The sequence below is a fragment of the Plecotus auritus genome (genome assembly GCF_963455305.1).
Source record: "Plecotus auritus genome assembly, chromosome: X".
NCBI classification, from domain to species: domain Eukaryota; kingdom Metazoa; phylum Chordata; class Mammalia; order Chiroptera; family Vespertilionidae; genus Plecotus; species Plecotus auritus.
The window spans coordinates 81,377,200-81,396,587 of NC_137784.1; the positions used below are offsets into that span (position 1 = coordinate 81,377,200).

The 19,388-nt window shown below is 37.7% G+C and overlaps 1 protein-coding gene across 1 annotated transcript in view; it reads left to right on the forward strand.

The window, feature by feature from the left end:
• Window positions 1-19,388, forward strand: part of IL1RAPL2 (interleukin 1 receptor accessory protein like 2) — a gene marked incomplete at its 3' end in the record, with an annotated part of 799,403 nt that overhangs the window by 369,962 nt on the left and 410,053 nt on the right. Inside the window, exon 4 of the mRNA XM_080652525.1 lies at window positions 10,932-11,006. Coding sequence (XP_080508651.1) covers window positions 10,932-11,006 — 75 coding nt within the window. The remainder of the gene's footprint in view (window positions 1-10,931; window positions 11,007-19,388) is intronic.

Below are 19,388 nucleotides of genomic sequence, written 5' to 3' on the forward strand. Positions count from 1 at the left end.
CAAATAATATTTAAACATCAGATTATTAAGAGTACCTCAAATATTTAGAATATGAAGATTGTAGGTACTATATTTCATCTATATTATTCCAAAATCAGCTTAAAAATATATTATTTGATTCCATAAAAAAGAGATGTATTGCAGGCCATCAATAAATATTTGTTGGAAAAATTAGAGTAATTCACTAAAACTTTTTATTTTAAGCAATTTGAATATCAGGAAGATAAAGCTAATGTTATGTAAAGTTCTTTCTTAAATGAATTTCTGGTAAATTTGTTATCAACAACTATTTGGGCAATCTTATCCAATTTGTATATTTTCCTAACCTTACCTGTCATGTGATCAAATTTTTTTCTCTTCTAAATATCCTTGAAAATATGATATGAACTTCTGTCATGTCAGCAGGAAATTGTTTTTTTTTTCCATTTTTTAAATTAAGGTATTATATGTGTACATATTTTACCATTGCCCCCCCACAGCCCACAGCCATACATGCCCTCACCCCCCAATGTTTTGCATCCATTGCTTATGCTTATATGCATGCATACAAGTCCTTCAGTTGATCTCTTATCTCCCCACCTCTCCCTAACCTTCCCGCTGTAATTTGACAGTCTGTTTGATGCTTTACGGCCTCTGTATCTATCTTTCTGTTCATCAGTTTATAATGTTCTTTATTATACACAAATGAGTGAGATCATGTGAAATTTTTCTTTCATTGACTGGCTTATTTCACTTAGCATAATGTTCTCCAGTTCCATCCAGGTTGCTGCAAATGGTAAGAATTCCTTCTTTTTTATGGCAGAATAGTATTCCATTGTGTAGATGTACCATAGTTTTCTGATCCAGTCATCTGCTGACGGACACCTAGGCTGTTTCCAAATCTTAGATATTGTACATTCTGCTGCTATAAACATAGGGGTGCATATATCCTTTCTGATTGGTGTTTCTGTTTTCTTGGGATAGATTCCTAGAAGTGGGATTACTGGGTCAAATGGGAGTTCCGTTTTTATTTTTTTGAGGAAACTCCATACTGTTCTCCACAGTGGCTGCACAAGTCTGCATTCCCACCAACAGTGCATGAGGGTTCCTTTTTCTCCACATCCTCACCAACACTTGTTGTTTGTTGGTTTGTTGATAATAGCCATTCTGACAGGTGTGAGATGGTACCACATTGTCATTTTGATTTGCATCTCTCAGAAAATTAGTGACTTTGAGCATGTCTTCATGTGTCTCTTGGCCGTCCTTCTGTCTTCTTTCGAAAAGATTCTATTTAGGTCCGTTGCCCATTTTTTTATTGGATTACTTATCTTCCTTTTATTAAGTTGTGTAAGTTGCCTGTAGATGTTGAAGATAAAACCTTTATCAGTGATAACATTTGCAAATATGTTCTCCCATACAGTGGGCTTTCTTGTTGTTTTGTTGATGTTTTTTTTTTTTTTTTTGCTGTGAAAAAAGCTTTTTTTTTTTATGTAGTCCCATTTGTTTATTTTCTCTTTAGCTTCCATTGCCCTAGGAGCAGTATCAGTGAAGAAGTTCTTTCAGCATGTGTCTGAGATTTTGCTGCCTGTGGATGCCTCTAGTATTTTTTATGGTTTCCCATCTTATGTTTAAGTCCTGTATCCATTTTGAGTTTATTTTTGTGTATGGTCTAAGTTGGTGATCTAATTTCATTTTTTTGCATGTATCTATACAATTTTCCCAACACCATTTATTGAAGAGACTGTCTTGACTCCATTGTATGTTCATGCCTCCTTTGTCAAATATTAATTGAGCATAGTGGTTTGGGTCTATATCTGGATTCTCTAGTCTATTCCATTGATCTATATGTCTGTTTTTGTGCCAGTACCAGGCTGTTTTGAGGACAGTGGCTTTGTAATACAGCTTGAAATCTGTTATTAAGATCCCTCCCACTTTATTCTTCTTTTTCAGGATTGCTGTGGCTATTCGGGGTTTTTTTTTATTCCAGATGAATTTTTGGAGAGTTCTTTCTAGGTCTGTGAAATATGCCATTGCTATTTTAATGGGGAATGCATTGAATCTATAGATTGCTTTGGGTAGTATGGACATTTTAATGATGTTGGTTCTATCAATCCATGAACATGGTATGTTCTTCCATCTGTTTATATCTTCCTCTATCTCTTTTTTCAGTGTCCTGTAGTTTTCCGCGTATAGGTCTTTTACCTCTTAGTTAAGTTCATTCCTAGGTATCTTAATTTTTTTTGGTGGGGTGGTAAATGGTATTGCTTTTTTAGTCTCTCTTTCTATAAGTTCACTATTGCTGTATAGAAATGTCATAGATTTCTTGGCGTTAATTTTGTATCCTGCTACATTGCCGAATTCATTTATTAAGTCTAATAGTTTTTTGATGGAGTCTTTTGGGTTTTTTATGTACAATATCATGTCATCTGCAAATAAGGACAGCTTTACTTCTTTTTTCCAATTTGGATGCCTTTTATTTCTTCTTCTTGTCTAATTGCAATGGCTAATACTTCCAGTACTATGTCAAATAGGAGTGGTGAGAGTGGGCATCCCTGTCTTGTTCCTGTTCTTAGGGGAAATGGTTTTAGTTTTTGCCCATTGAGTATGATGTTAGCTGTTTTGGTTTCTCATATATAGCTTTTATTATGTTGAGGTATGATCCTTCTATTCTCACCTTGTTGAGAGTTTTTATCAAGAAAGGGTGTTGGATTTTGTCAAATGCTTTTTCTGCATCAATTGATATGACTATGCGATTTTTATCTCTCAATTTGTTTCTGTGATGTATCACGTTTATTGATTTGCGGATTTTGTACCATCCTTGCATTCCTGGGATAAATCCTACTTGGTCATGGTGTATGATCTTTCTGATATAGTGCTGGATCTGATTTGCTAGAATTTTGTTGAGGATTTTGTCATCTATGTTCATGAGGGATATTGGCCTATAATTCTCTTTCATTGTATTGTCTTTATCTGGTTTTGATATTAGGGTGATGCTGGCTTCATAGAAGGAGCTTGGAAGTGTTCCTTCCTCTTGAATTTTTTGGAATAGTCTGAGGAGAATAGGTTTTAGTTCTTCCTTGAATTTTGGGTATAACTCCCCTGTGAAGCTGTCTGGCCCCGGGCTTTTGTTTGCTGGAAGCTTTTTGATGACTGCTTCAATTTCTTCCATAGTTATTGGCCTATTAAGATGTTTAGATTCTTCCTGATTGAGTTTTGGAAGGTTATATTTGTCCATTTCCTCCAGGTTGTCCAGTTTGTTGGAATAAAGTTGTTCATAGTATTTTTTAACAATCCTTTGTATTTCGATGGGGTCTGTTGTTATTTCTCCTCTTTCATTTCTGATTTTGTTTATTTGGGTCCTATCTCTTTGCTTCCTGGTGAGCCTGACTAGAGGTTCATCAATCTTGTTTATCTTTTCAAAGAACCAACTCTTGGTTTTGTTGATATTTTGTATTGTTTCTTTGGTCTCTATGTCATTTAAATCTGCCCTGATCTTTATTATTTCCTTCCTTCTGCTTACACTGGGCTTTTCTTGTTTCTCTCTATCTAACTCTTTGAGTTGTAGAGTTAGGTAATTTATTACCATTGTTTCTTGTTTTTTGCAGTAGGCTTGTAGAGCTATGAACTTCCCTCTCTAGACTGCTTTCGCTGTGTCCCATAGATTTTGGATTGTTCTGTTTTCATTGTCATTTGTTGCCATGATGTTTTTTCTTTCTTCCTTTTCTCTGGAAACCCAGTCATTGTTTAATAGCATGCTGTTTGATTTTTTTTGGATTGTTTTTATTGTAGTTGATTTCCAGTTTTATGCCACTTTGATCTGAGAAGATGCTTGATATGATTTCTATCTTCTTGAATTTGAAGAGACTTTGCCTATGTCCCAGCATGTGGTCTATCTTTGAAAATGACCCATGTGCACTTGAGAAGAATGTATATTCTGTGGCTTTGGGGTGAAATGTTCTGAAGATGTCAATTAATTCCATCTGGTCTAGTGAGGCATTTAGGATTGATGTTTATTTGCTAATTTTTTGTTTAGAGGATTTGTCCAATGGTGATAGTGGGATATTAAAGTCTCCTACTATGATTGTATTGCTGTCAATCTCTCCTTTCATATCCTCCAGGAGTTTTTTTATGTATTTGGAAGCCCCTGTATTGGGTGTGTACATGTTTACCAGTTATTTCTTCTTGTTGGATTGCTCCCTTTAGTATTATGAAGTGGCCTTCCTTATCTCTTGTTATGTCCTTCACTTTGAGATCTAATTTGTCAGCTATAAGTATTGCTACCCCAGCTTTTTTTTTTCTTCTTTTTCATTAGCCTGGAAGACCTTTTTCATCCCTTCACCCTCAGTCTGTGTGCATCTTTTTCTGAGGTAGGTTTCTTGTAGACAGCAGATATATAGGCCTTGTTTTCTTATCCAATCCATTACCTTTGTCTTTTGATTGGGGCATTTAATCCATTTACATTTAAAGTTATTATTGATAGGTACTTATTTGTCACCATTTTTATTCTTTACCTCTGTGTTCCTTCTTCGGTTCATATATATATATATATATATATATATATATATATATTTTTTTTTTTTTTTTTACAACAGACCCTTTAGCATTTCTTGCATTGCTGGTTTGGTGGTAATAAATTCTCTTAGTTCTTTTTTGTCTGTGAAGCTCCTGATTTCACCTTCCATTTTATTGATAGCCCTGCTGGGTACAGTATTCTTGGATTCAGACCCTTCCGTTGCATGACTTTGTATATTTCATTCCATTCCCTTCTCGCCTGATGCGTTTCTGTTGAGAAATCAGTTGCTAGTCTGATAGGGGTTCCTTTGTATGTAACTTTCTGTCTCTCTCTGGACCCTTTTAAGATTCTTACTTCGTCATTGGTGTTTGCCAATTTAATTATAATATGCCTTGGCGTCGATCTTTTGGGGTTCACTTTGCTTGGGACTCTGTGAGCTTTTTGGATTTGTGTGGGTTTTTTCTTGCCCATATCAGGGAAGTTTTCTGTCATTATTTCTTCAAACAGGTTTTCTATTCCTTGCTCAGTTTCCTCTCCTTCTGGGACCCCTATTATGTGGATTATGTTTTGTTTCATGTTGTCCCAAAGTTCCCTTAGGCCAGGGGTCCTCAAACTATGGCCCGCGGGCCACATGTGGCCCGCCGAGGACATTTATCCGGCCCGCTGGGTGCCGCTGCTTGTCCTGCTTAGCAGCCAACTCGTCCCGGGCCCACAGTGCGCATAGGAATTTGTTCATAGTTTTATTTTTTTTAAACTATAGTCCGGCCCTCCAATTGTCTGAGGGACAGTGAACTCGGCCCCTGTTTAAAAAGTTTGAGGACCCCTGCCTTAGGCTTTCTTCCTGCTTTTTAATTTTTTTTTCTAGAAGCTGCTCTACTTGTGTATTTTTTCCCACCTTGTCTTCTATTTCACTTATGTGGTCCTCTGCTTCTTCTAGTCTACTATTGATGCTTTCTATTGAGTTCTTTACAGCAGGGATGTCATTTTTCATTTCTTCTTGGTTCTTCCTCATTTCCTCTTGGTTCTTACTCATATTGTTGAATTTGTCTTCCATTCTTTTCAGCCATCTTATGACCATTTCTCTGAATTCTTTCTCTGACAGGTTGCTTGCCTCTATTTTGTTTACTTCCTTTTCTGGTGATGCCTGCTTTTCTTTCATATGCATGCTGTTTCTTTGTCTCCCCATGGTCTCTCTTCTCTGGATGTCTGGTTATGTAGTTCTCTCTCTCCTTATCCCAGGCGAAATCTGACCTTTCCATGGTGGAGTGTAGAGCTCCTCTGAATCCACGTGTTTTCGCCAATTGGAGACCGGTGTTCTGGGGCTCGCAGCTGTTCGGTGGTTGCCACAGGTGTAGATTTTCAAACTTCCTATAACATCCACTTTCCCCTTTAAGATGGCGAGGTCTCTGCATCCAATCCCATAGCTCTGGGAGGGGACCCAGCAGCAGTGGGGGCTGCCCAGTCAGGGGAGCCCCATCCAGCAGTCCCCCACCTTCTCCTGGAGTATAGCTATCCCTTAACTCGCCAACAAATACGTCCCATGTGAACCTCAGCTGTTCTTTCTCTCTGCTCTGGGACAAGGCTCAGGACCCATATGTCTATTCTGCCACAATTTTTCATCCAAGACCAGCAGGAAATTCTTAAGCCAGTCCATTAATAATAGTTTGATGATTCTCTTATATACCCAGCTCCATTCTGTCTCCTGTGAATTACAAAGAAGTATAAAATATTTCCCTTTAATAAATAGAATAATAAGTTGGATAGCTAAAGCATTATATAAACCAGGGCACATTGAAAAATAATTGAGGATATAAATAATAGTTTGATATAAAGCATTTTTATCTGTGTGCCAACTCTGCTCATTTCTTTCTTCCAGGTGTATCTCATAGTTGCCTCTTTTTTTTTTTTTTCCTTACTCCACCACTCTGATTCCTAATGCCCCTATGACATCATTGTTACTGTATCTTCTTGGCTGGTTTTGTTCTTCTGCAACCCATTTTGTATATCAAGCCAATCATCTTTATATAGCACTTCCCTTGAGTCTTTTGTTATTTCTGTTTCAAGAATCTACAATGCCTTCTAGTTTAGTACATCATGTTCAAATTCCTCTGTATGTTTCTCTGGATATTCCAGAATTGAGCTCCATTTTATCTATCTAGTTTCAGTTAAAGTTATTCCACATGATGAACAACTTGCTCTTTACTCCACTCCACCCAAATTCTTATCATCAGATCCTTCTCCTCTAGTCACACTGTGCTTGATGAGTTCTAACTCTGTTTCTCAATTTGTGTTAATAATCTTTCCTCTATTTCTTCTTCCTTACTATGCCTTTGAAAGACTTCTCTGCTCCTTAAGGTCTATGTGGATACCATCCTATATAATAAAGAGAGGATATGCAAATTGACCATCACTCTGCCACAAAGATGGTTGCACCCACAGTGGAGGTGGGGTTTCCATAACACAAGGTGGATGCACCCACAGCAGAGGCCGAGTTCCAGTAAAGAGCCTTAACGAGCAATCTGCAGGGACCTGAGGCTGTGCTCCCTCGCTCCTGCCCCCGTGGGGCTTGACAGGGGACCTCAGGCTGTGCCCCCCACCCTGGAGCCAGGCCAGAGAACCTCAGGCCATGCCCCCTGCCCTGTTGCCAGGTCGGAGGACCTGAGGCCACACCCCCCAACCAACAGGGCTTGACAGGGGATCTCAGGCCACATCTCCCACATGGTGGGGACCTGAGGCTGCCCCCCTGCCTGGCAGGGCTTGACAAGGGTGGGATCAGCCGGGTCTGGATCTAGCCCAATTGGGGGTGGCTGGGTCTGGGTCTTGCGCGATTTTGAGGCATATGTGGGTGGGTGGGAACTTGACTCTGGGTCCTGTGGTGCGCCCCAGACTCTGACAGGAGGAAGATTTTCATATACATTTTAATAATTTTCTTTTATCTCTGACACTTCTATTATAGAGAAAGGACAAATAACAATATTAAAATGTTTCCTCTAAATTAATCCCCTTTTAATGTGCACAAATTTCATGCACCAGGCCACTAGTTTCCTTCATAAAAGTTTTCCCATTATTGATCTCTCTTTCCCCCATTCCTTTAACACAGTAGTCTTATAGCTCAAATGCTACAATTTTTATTAGATTGTATTCTCTATTTCATTATCTCATTATTTTGATGTGCTAATTCTGTGTACATAGTCCTAGATTGCATATCTACTTCCTTCTCCCTTAGCACTTAGTACAGGATTTGGTGGACAAATATGTTCAATTAGTGTTTTTGATCAATTATTCTAATGAAGGTGCTAATTATTTTTATATTGCTTTTGGTGGTTGAAATGGGGATGGTTGGATGATTCAGAGGCATAGAAGGTTCCATGCACCAGATCATTAGGTTATATTTCATTAAGAATGTTTAGCACCACAAAGATATGAAGATTAAATGTTTATCTGATAATACTTTTATTTATTTATGTTTTTATTTATTTATTTTAATCTTTATTATGGAGTATATTAAAGATCTCCCTCTCTTTTCCCCTCATTGCCCCTCTTCACCTAGTTTCTGCCTCACCCCATGCCTTTGACACCTATTGTCTGTGTCCATAGGTAATTCATACATGCATATAAAATCTTTGTTTAATCTCTTTCTACTCCCCCACTCTCCCTTCCTCTGAGAATTTTCAGTCTGTTGAATTTCCATGTCTCTGATTCTATTTTATTTACCAGTTTATTTTGTTCATTAGATTTCTTATTTGTTTATTTTGATTTTAGATTCAATTATTGATAGATATGTGTTTATTCATTTTTATTGTTCATATTTCTTATCTTTTTCTTTTTCTCTTCATAAAGAATACCCTTCAACTATTCATGTAATACTGGTTTGGTGGTGATGAACTCCTTTAGCTTTTTCTTTTCTGTGAAGCTCTTTATCTGACCTTCAATTATAAATCATAGCTTTGCTTGGTAGAGTAATCCTGGTTATAGGTCCTTGCTATTCATCGCTTTGAATATTTCTTGCCTCTTTTTTCTGAGTTGCAAAGTTTCTGTTGAGAAGTCAGCTGACAGTTTTATGTGCCCTCCTTTGTAGATAACTAAGTGATTTTTCTTGCTGTTTTTAAGATTCTCTTTTTGTCTTTATCCACTGGCATTTTAATTATGATGTGTCTTGGTGTGGTCCTCTTTGGGTTCCTCTTGTTTGATACTGTCTGTGCTTCCTGGACTTGTAAATATATTTCTTTCAGCAGGTAGGGGAAGATTTCTGTCATTATTTCTTCAAATGGGTTTTCAATATCTTGCCCTCTCTCTTTTTCTGGTACCCCCATAATGCAAATGTTGGTACGCTTGAAGTTGTCCCAAAGGCTCCTTACACTATCTTCATATTTTTGGATTCTATTTTCATTGTGCTCTTCTGATTAGGTGTTGTTTTGTTTCCTCATATTTCAAATTGTTAATTTTATTATAGGAATCCTCTACTCTATTATTGAATCCCTGTATAGTATTCTTTACTTCAGTCAGTGTATGCTTAATTTCTGACTGTCCTTTTCCTTTATTTTTATTTTTATTTTTTGGCATTCTCCACTAAATTCTTTGAAAATCTAAGTCCCTTGGAGGTCTCAAGAAGATTCTTGAGTAACCTTATAACTGTGGTTTTGAACTCTATATTCAGTAGTTTGCTTTTTTCCATTTCTTTCATTTGTGACATGTTTCTTTGTCTCCATATTCTGGCTGCTTCCCTGTGTTTGTTTCTTTGTATTGGGTAGACCTGCTATTTTTCCTTGACTTGGTCGAGTAGCCTTGTGTAGTAGGTGTTCCATAGGGCCCGGTGGCTTAGCCTCCCCAGGCAACTGAGTGGGGCACTCTAGGAGTGCCTCTTTGTGGGCTGTGAGCACAGTCTTGTTGTAGTTGAGCCTCGATTGCTGTTGGCGTCACTGGAAGGAATTGACTTCCAGGCAAATTTGCTGTGAAGACCAGCTGAGACTACAGTGGGAGAGATGCTATGTAGAAGACACCCTATGGTGCAGGACTTGCTTCAGTGGGGCTTTGGTGCTCACTGAGTCTGCCCCTGGAGTATGTCATTTATGGATGTGTAGAGTTGTAATCTGGTATGATCTGATGCTGATCACTGGGTGCACTGGCTCTTAGGTATCCAGGGAGGTGCAAAGTCAGCAACTGCCTGGGGTCACCAGGCAGGAGTTATAGAGAGATATGCAGATTCCTTCTATTTGTAACAAGTTTGGGAGGGCCCAGGCAAGGCCCAGTTTGTGAAGCAAGGTAGGTGGGTGCCATTGCTGGGTCTTGGGCCTTTTTTTTTTTTTTTTGATATGTTTGGGGCACCCTGACCCAGCTTCTGCTTGTTTGAGAGATTTTATCAAAGTCTGACGCCTGAGCCAGGACAGGCCATTCATATGGAAAAGCTGCTGCAAACAGCTTGGGTGAGGCTGCAAATTGGATGGGGCATGGTATCAGGAAATCAACAGAGCAGAACAAACAGTGTGCTTCAGGTTGATGTGGATTAAGGTATGGTTTCCAGTCATCCCTGGGACAGGGGAGGTCTCAGCATAGAAACAGTGACCACTGTGAGCACCTTCATCTGGTAGAAACCGCCCCCCCCCTGAGTTCTTGCCGTAATGCCAAACAATTCATTTCTTCCTGGTATATGTCTGGGTCCCCCAGAGCTGCCACCAGACACTGAGCACTGAAGCTCAGAGGAAGTGAGTCCAAGAAAGTTCATGCACAGGCCCTTTAAAAAGAACAGGTGGGTCATTAGCAGCCTCTGTTTCACTGATCCCCAATCCCCACTGGTTTTTATAGCCCATACTTACAGCAACTTTTCTTCCCAGTTCTGGGAGCCTGGGCTGGGGGTCTGGTGTGGGGCTGGGACCCATTTTTCCTCACAGTGGGCCTCTGCAGAGACAATATTCTTCCCAATTATAAAAGTAGTCCAGCCCATTCCACACCTCCCCCCAACCTACCAGTCTTAATGTGCTTTCTTATATATTTCTCTAGTTGTAGGACTTCCATTTAGCCAGCTGTCAGGTGGTTCTGGATGATGGTTGTTCTGTATTTCAGTTGTAATTTTGATGTGGTTGTGGGAGGCAGCAAGTACCAGCATTTATCTACACTGCCATCTTGGTTCTCCCCTGATAATACTTTTAAAATCTACATTTCCTTAAATTCACAAGCTTATAAAACCACTCAAAATAGTCTATCTGTTTGATCATGTTGGAAAGTGTAGCTGATGAAATGACCTATTTACAGTGATCAGTGGTGCTCTAATATGCTGGGAAATGGATATTGTATGGATAGAGTAAGAACTCAAGTAGGAATGCTGTCTAATAAATGTTTACACACCATCAAGTCTACAAACATTGAATATCATAAATGATATAATATTTTCTATTCTATAATTTATCTCAAAAATTTTACCTTCTTTTATTTTCTCTTCTAGCTTTACTCACAGACAAGCCTCCCAAGCCATTGTTCCCTATGGAGAATCAGCCAAGTGTTATTGATGTACAGCTGGGTAAGTCCCCTTCTGGGAATAATAGTTCCTAAACTTGCTCTATGTTAACAGATGGGGAAAATTGCATGAACCAAAAAAGGTTTATTACCACTGTTATTACATGCAAATCAATTTATGTCTACTCATTTGTAACCCTGGAGTTCAGTGCAATAGCAGTTTAAGGAAATGAGTTTGTATTGCATCAAGGAATAGTAATACTAATTGGTTACACTGGGTATTAAGTGTTCTGTAGAACAGAGCTTTGTAACTCTGTGATTGATGAGATTCATGGGTGTTGTACATTAGTGATTGGTACAGAAAACTTTTAATGGTTGTAAGCATTTTTTTTTCCAATTAGAAAGCATTAACCTTTGGGGAATAATCACTTTTCAAAAAATAGAACCCCTCAAATAAGCCTTTAAAATATCTTGATAATATTACTGCCAATGGTAGACTATATGTCTATTTAAAATTTGTTTTAGGGTGAAATCCTGAATATTTATGAATCATATGGTGTTGGGAAAAGTAAAAGGTTGTTTGATGGGTGTTGCTGTCTTTTTATGGTCTCAAATAAGGACGCAAGTTATTGGGCCCTTTATTGTGTGTCTCCTACAACTAATCCTTGTATTTAAAGAACTTTAAGCTTAAAACTCAGAGTCCTGCCAGTATCTCTTTTAAACCATGGCCTTAACTCTAACCTTTGTAAGCTTTCATCAATTGAGTTCCAATCTATTCTTCAATTCAAAGAATGTCTTCCATTATGAACAAGAGAACTCAATAAATATGCTGGAAATGCATTAGAGTTACTTTGGGTATATGATTTATGGAAATATCTGACTATAGTAATACCTACCAATTATATAGCCAGGTACGATGAATAAACCACAGTATTTCACTCATTTTTTACTCAACTTTAAAATAATTTAATTTATTGGGGTGATATTAGTTAATAAAATTATGTAGGTTTCAAGTGTACAATCTCTTACCCTTTGGGACAGCATGGATGGACCTGGAAAATATTATACTAAGTGAAATAAGACAAACTGAGAAAAACAAATACCACATGATCCCACTTATTTTTGGAATCTAATGAACAAAATGAATTGACCAACAAAATAAGACCTGAAGTATGGAAGCATGGAACAGACTGACAAACCTTGATGTGGGGGTGGGGGGATGGGAAGAGATAAACCAAAGAACTTATATATCTATATGCATAGCCCGTGGACATGAGCAATAGGGTGGTAAAGACCTGGGTGGTGGATAGGGATTTGGAGGAGAGGAGTAAAAAGGTGGGGGAATTGGTTGACATCTGTAATACTATCAATAATAAAAGTATACATTAAAATAAAGCAAACAGGTTCTGAAATAGTTGTTCATGTGTTTATTTGAGAGTTACATTCAGTTCTCTGTTCTGCATATTTCTAAATCAATACAGTAAATGAAAATTTTCAGCGGAAATAAATACTTGTTAGTGTATGAAGTTGGCATTGGTACAGATATTTTGTTGTCTCTAGAGGAAAATAAACATTTTTACTCTCCATACTATAGTGTATTCTATTAGGTGTCTACAAGATTCTAGAAATTTACATACTTTTTGCTGAAATAGTGATGACTTTTTGTTGCTAAATTGTGTTCACAGTGTAATGCTGAAAGAAGATTAATCTTAACCAAATAACTGTATATTTTGAGATGATAAATAAGTTATTAACAAAATAATCTGAAAACTATTGTTCTCACAGTGCAAGCAAATTCAGCTGCAACTGCCTGTGGTAATGTATAAAATATAAAAACAAATGCAATGTTCAGAACACACAAAAATCTAATTTTGTCCTGTTATCTTTCATTTATTTATTTTCTCTTTCTGGAAGTATATTTAGCTTTTAATTTAATAAATAAATATTTACTCCATCAGGACTAATTCCTTTTTGGGCAGTTGGAAGGAAACTTATTTTCTTTTTTTGTTGTTGTTGTTTAAAAAAAGTTTTAATTTTAGAGATGCCATCTTTGGAATTTAAAATAAACAGTATATTCTTTAGGAAAATCGTTTTACAATACAGGTAGTTTTAAAAATATTTCTCTGTGAAATGATTTTCATTAAAAATATTTTAATAATTCTAAAAATGATTTTGGGAAACATGGGGAAGAATGAAGGAGGAGGTAAATTATTTCAGGATCTCTGATTAGTGCTTTTTATCTAGTCCAGTAAGGTAAGTAAAGGGTCATAAGAGAAATGTTTTAGGAAACTAAGTGGATGAAAATAACATTCAACCTAAAATCACACCTTCCAGTAAAAAGAAAGATTCACAGAATACCTTGGGGAAAAAAAACAAAATATTATACTCATTAGAACCTACTCTTAGTAGTAGAAACACTCAGTATATGCAACATAAAAATAATTCTCACCATTTATTCAACACCTGTCATTTGCCAGGCACTGTGCTAGGTAGTTTACAGTCATGATTTCTAATTCTAAAAGCCATTCTTAGGTAGATGGTTAAACCTGTTTTTTGGAGCAGAAGAAAATGAATCTCATTAAAGTTTAATGATTCATCTAAAGCATCATAGAGCTCATAGGTATTAGAACTAGGTTTGGAATCCAACTTTTCTTCCACACCACATAGCACCTACCATAAGGAAAAGTAGCAGAATAAATTGCTCTTATACAAATTTCATTTATAAAATCCCAGACATGGCCTACTATTCTCAGCAGCAATATCTGTCTTTCATATTATTAATAAATAAATAAAACCTGTTGTGTTCTTACCATAAGTTTAGAAAACAGTGTTATCACAGATAACAATAAACTATTCTTGTCCTCAATTCCAATGATTTAGAACCTTTTACTATAATAAGAAACCCTCAGATTGAAATATAAAACACAATGTTCTATTTAGTAACAAACACAAATATCCAAAATGCCATTTTGACCCACTTCTGCTTAATAATCCAGCCTGCATTTGTTCATAATAGAGAGAATATTAGACTAAGAAGTCCTGCAAAGATCACAGTGTTGTCAATATTCAACATGATGGAGGAGACTACACAGACACAGGAAACAAAGCTAAGCCCTTCCACACAGCCATAATACTTGCGATGATTTTTTTAAGTCAATGTCTCTTTATGTTGCACATATTCCCCAATTAATAAAATACCATAGTCATACATAGTCTACATTCCATCAGCCTTATGTAGATTTTGCTACCACCCCAAAACCCAACGGGATGTCTACCATGGAGTACACCACCACTCCCTGGTACTGAGACGTATTTTCAGTGATTTGGCCCAGTACAGATTTTAACACATGATTACAATACAGGAAGGACTGCTCTGCTCCAGGCTTCATCCACACTTTGTTCTTGGTATAGGGTGTAAGGTAATCCAGAGCTGTTATGTGAAACCAGAATTTGTGCATTTTAGTGAATTTTACGAAGCAGGTCCCCAGCGACACCAACTTGTCACCAGAGATGTTGTCAGCTAAGTTTAAAGTCTTTTCATTCACGTTGTAAACCCAGTTCTTGTGCAACCTGAAAAAGTAGGTGATGTGGCGCCTGTTGACCAGCAGCTGAAGGTTCTCCCCTATGTAATTTTCTATCTTCTCAAACATTATATGGTTCTCCTCTTCAGTGAAAGGCCATAGTTTCTCAATTGTTGGCACACTGGATTCTCCAGGAAATATATTTTCAATATTTTTATTCTATATTGATTAAAGTATTACATATGTCTCCTTCCCCCCTCCCTGAACTCTCCCTGGCCACTCCCACACCCTAGCACATGCCCTCAGGCCCTATTGTCTGTGTCCATTGGTTATGCTTATATGCATGCATACAAGTCCTTTGATTAATCTCTTACCACCCACACCCAACCTCCCCTGTCTTCCTTCTGAGGTTTGACAGTCTGTTCCATGCTTTGCTATCTCTGCATCTATTTTTATTCATCACTTTATGTTGTTCATTATATTCCACAAATGAATGAGATCATGTGATATTTATTTTTGCATACTGAATTATTTTGTTTAACATATCCCTAGGTCCATCCATGCTGTTGCAAATGATAAGAATTCCTTCTATTTTTTTTTACAGCAACATAGTATTCCATTGTGTAGATGTACCACAGTTTTCTAATCCACTCATCTGCTGATGGCCACTTAGGCTGTTTCCAAATCGTAGCTATTGTAAATTGTGCTGCTACGAACATAGGGGTGCATATATCCTTTCTGATTGGTGTTTCTGATTTCTTGGGATATATTCTTAGAAGTGGGATTGCTGGGTGAAATGAGAGTTCCATTTTTGATTTTTTGAGGAAAGCCCATACTGTTCTCCACAGTGGCTGCACCAGTCTGCATTCCCACAAGCAGTGCATGAGGATTTCTTTTTCTCCACATCCTCACCAGTATTTGTCATTTGTTGATTTGTTGATAATAGCCATTCTGACAGGTGTGAGATGGTACCCCATTGTCTTTTTGATTTCCAACACTTGGATAATTCATGACTTTGAGCATGTTTTCATATGTCTCTTGGCCTTCTGTATGTCCTCTTTTGAAAAGTGTCTGTTTAGGTCATTTGCCCATTTTTTGATTGGATTCTTTTTCTTCCTTTTGTTAAGTTGTGAATTACCTGTAAATTTTGGAGATTAAATCCTTATCGGAGATAACATTGGCAAATATGTTCTCTGATGCACTGAGCTTTCCTGTTTTGTTGATGGTTTCTTTCACTGTGAAGAAGCTGTTTATTTTGATGTTCTCACATTTATTTATTTTCTCCTTAGTTTCCATTGTCCTAGGAGCTGTATCAGTAAAGATATTGCTATGACATATGACTGATATTTTGCTGCCTATGAATTCTTCTAAGATTTTTATGGTTTCCCATCTTACGTTTAAGTCCTTTATCCATTTTGAGTTTATTTTTGTGTGCAGTATAATTTGGTGATCTAGTTTCATTTTTTTTTCATATATCTGTCCAAGTTTCCCAACAGTATTCATTGAAGAGGGTATCTTATTCCATTGTATGCTCTTTCTTACTTTTTCAAATATTAATTGAGCATAATGGCTTGCGTGTCCTGCCTTCCAATACCACTGCTTCAACCCATGGCCTTGCGCATCCCAGAGACAGGGACCGCTGGCAAGTCTGGAACTTTGTGACCCACCCGTCTAGCCTGCCACTTCATTATTGGGCTCCATGCATCTATTTTCCTGGGCATTCCAGGGAGTCTCAGAGAGCACTATCCACTGGCCAAGGCCACTGCTGCAGCCACAGGCCCTGCATGACTTGGCACCTAGATCCTTTGGTGAGAGCAAAAACTGGGAGACAAAAAAACAACCTCAAAGGAAAGAAAAGGAGACATCACCAGAATAGGTACTAAATGAAACAGAGGCATGCAATATGTCAGGAAAAGAAATCGGAGTAAGGGTTGTATAGTTTCTAAACTGGCTGGATGATTAAATTATCTAATATAGCAAAAACCGGTTTGGCTCAGTGGATAGAGCGTCGGCCTGCGGACTCAAGGGTCCCAGGTTCGAGTCCGGTCAAGGGCATGTACCTTGGTTGCAGGCACATCCCCAGTAGGGGGCGTGCAAAAGGCAGTTGATCGATGTTTCTCTCTCATTGATGTTTCTAACTCTCTATCCCTCTCCCTTCCTCTCTTCCTCTCTGTTAAAAATCAATAAAATATATTTTAAAAAAATTATCTAATATAAGAATCAAGAGGAAATAAAGAATGATATAGATACAATAAAAACACAGTGGAAGGTTTCAACAGTAGACTAGAAGAAGGTGAGAACCATTTTAGAGAATTAGAAGACAGGGCAGAAAAATACACCCAATCTGAACTGGAATTGGAGAAAAAAAAATTAGATATTATGAGGAGAACCTAAGAGAGCTTTGGGATATGAAATCAAGTAACATGCATATAATATGGGTGCCAGAACGACAAGAAGAGAAGCAAGGTTTAGAAAACCTATTTGAAGAAATAATGACAGGAAACTTCCCTGATTTGGGGAATAAAAAATCAAACAGGCACAGCGAGTCCTAAACAAGATGAACACAAAAAAACCATAGCAACACACATTGTAATTACAATGTCAAATGTTAATGACAAAGAATGAATATTAAATGCTGTAAGAGAGAGATGGAGAGTTACATACAAGGGACCTCCCATTAGATTATCAAATGATTTCTCAACATAAACACATCAGGCCAGAAAGGGATGGAATGAAGTATACAAAGTGATATAAAACAAGAGACTGAATCCAAGAATACTCTATCCAGCAAGACTATCATTCAAAATTGAAGGGAAAATCAGGAGCTTCACAGACCAAAAAGGACTAAAGGGGTTTGTCACTACCAAGCCAGCAATGCAAGAAATGCTAAAGGGACTGTTATAAAAGAGGAAATAGAAAGGGAAGAAGAAATGCAGGCATAAAGAATAGAAATGGCTGCAATCCAGTACCTATCAATAATCACCTTAAATGTAAATGGATTAAATGCCCCAATCAAAAGACATCAAGTGGCTGAATGGATAAGATAATATGACCCAAATATTTGCTGTCTACAGGAGACCCACCTCAGAACAAGAAATTCACACAGACTGAAAGTGAAGAAATGGAAAAATATATTTCATGCAAATGGAAATGAAAAAAAGCTAGGGTAGCAGTACTTATATATTACAAAATAGACCTCAAATGAAGCCCAAATCAACAGATAAGGAAGGCCACTTCTTAATATTTTCAATATTTTATAAGATAAAATAACACTGCATGACAACTTATTAATTTATATTGCACTTTAATACCAAAATATCCTATCTAATAAAAGAGTAATATGCAAATTTACCGCACCTCTGCTACACCCACAAGCCACGCCCACCAGCCAATCAGAAGCGAGTATGCAAATTAACCCTACCAAGATGGCTGCAGCTACGGATAGAGAAGGAGGCTTGGGTTTCCCCGGCAATGGAGGAAGCCAAGCTTTCCGCACACCCTGGCCAGCTTTGGACTCCCATCAAGGCTACAAATTTTCAACTATAGAAGATAAATAAATCCCAACAAAAATGGCTGCGGCCACAGACCAAGCAGGAGGCTTGGCTCTGCTCAAGGTTACAAAGTTTCAATTATAGAAGATAAATAAATCCCAGTTACCAGGGTCACTGCTTGGGTTGCTGGGGGGCATGGCTGGCCTGCAAACCACCATTGGCCCCTCACACAGGCTGCCCCATGCCCCAAGGGAACCTTCACTCTGATCCGGGACACCCTTCAGTGCATAACAGCTGGCCCCCACCTGTGCACCAGGCCTCTATCCTCCTATCTAATAAAAGACTAATATGCAAATTGACCATCACTCCAAAACACAAGATGGCTGCCCCCATTTGGTCAAAGATGGCTGTCCCCATGTGGACACAAGATGGCCAGCAGGGGAGGGCAGTTGGGAGGGACCAGGCCTGCAAGGGAGGGCAGTTGTGGGCAATCAGGCCAGCAGGGGAGGGCAGTTAGGGGTGACCAGGCTGGCAGAGGAGGGAAGTTGGGGGCAACTGGGCCTGCAGGGGAGAGCAGTTGGGGGGGACCAGGCCTACAGGGGCCAGCAAAATGTTATACAGAAAATAAATATAAACACCATTTACTTTCTATTTTTGGTTCAAGGAGTCCAAAAAAGGCCTGTGGGGCCTAAAACATAAAAAAAAACAAAAACAAACAAACAAACAAACAAACAAATAAAAAAACTTTAGAGCAGTGGATTAGTTCAAGCTAATTCAATACCTCAGATGTTTCAAAAGGCCAGATAGTTAATCTCTAGATTAATCTGATTCAGTATAAAAATTCCCTTTGTTTTACTTCTAATATCATTCAGAATTTATTTTTATAGGCTATTCAAATTCATATTTCATAACAGTGTTATGTGCTACTGCCTCAAACTTTCTCTGTATATTTAACGAGTGTTAATTTTTGCCAGAAATTGATTTCAGCAGCATATCAGTTTCTACTGAAAATTATATTAGGTACCTTACAAGACCACTATAAAAGACTCTACAAGAGAATAAAGCAAAATATAATATTTAATGCAATACTAATGATTAGAAGATAAAAATAATTAGATGAATTCCAAATTAAGTAATTAGTTGTTCAAACAAATATATCTTTCTAACACTTCATTTACCTAAAAACATTTGTTGTATTCATAGTGGATGCTAAGCACTGTGTTTCACATGGAGATATAGAGGTGAATAAAGAACATTATCCACCTTAAGGTATTCACAGTCTAGTGAGGAACACAGATGTATAAGAAGAATTAAACTTTAATATAGTAACTGCCAAAACAGAGATTGGAAAAAGAAGTGAGTTTTTTTTTTTTCAACACCTCATAAATTAACAGTTTTATACTCTTGCATTCACTTAATTTAGTGGCATATCTC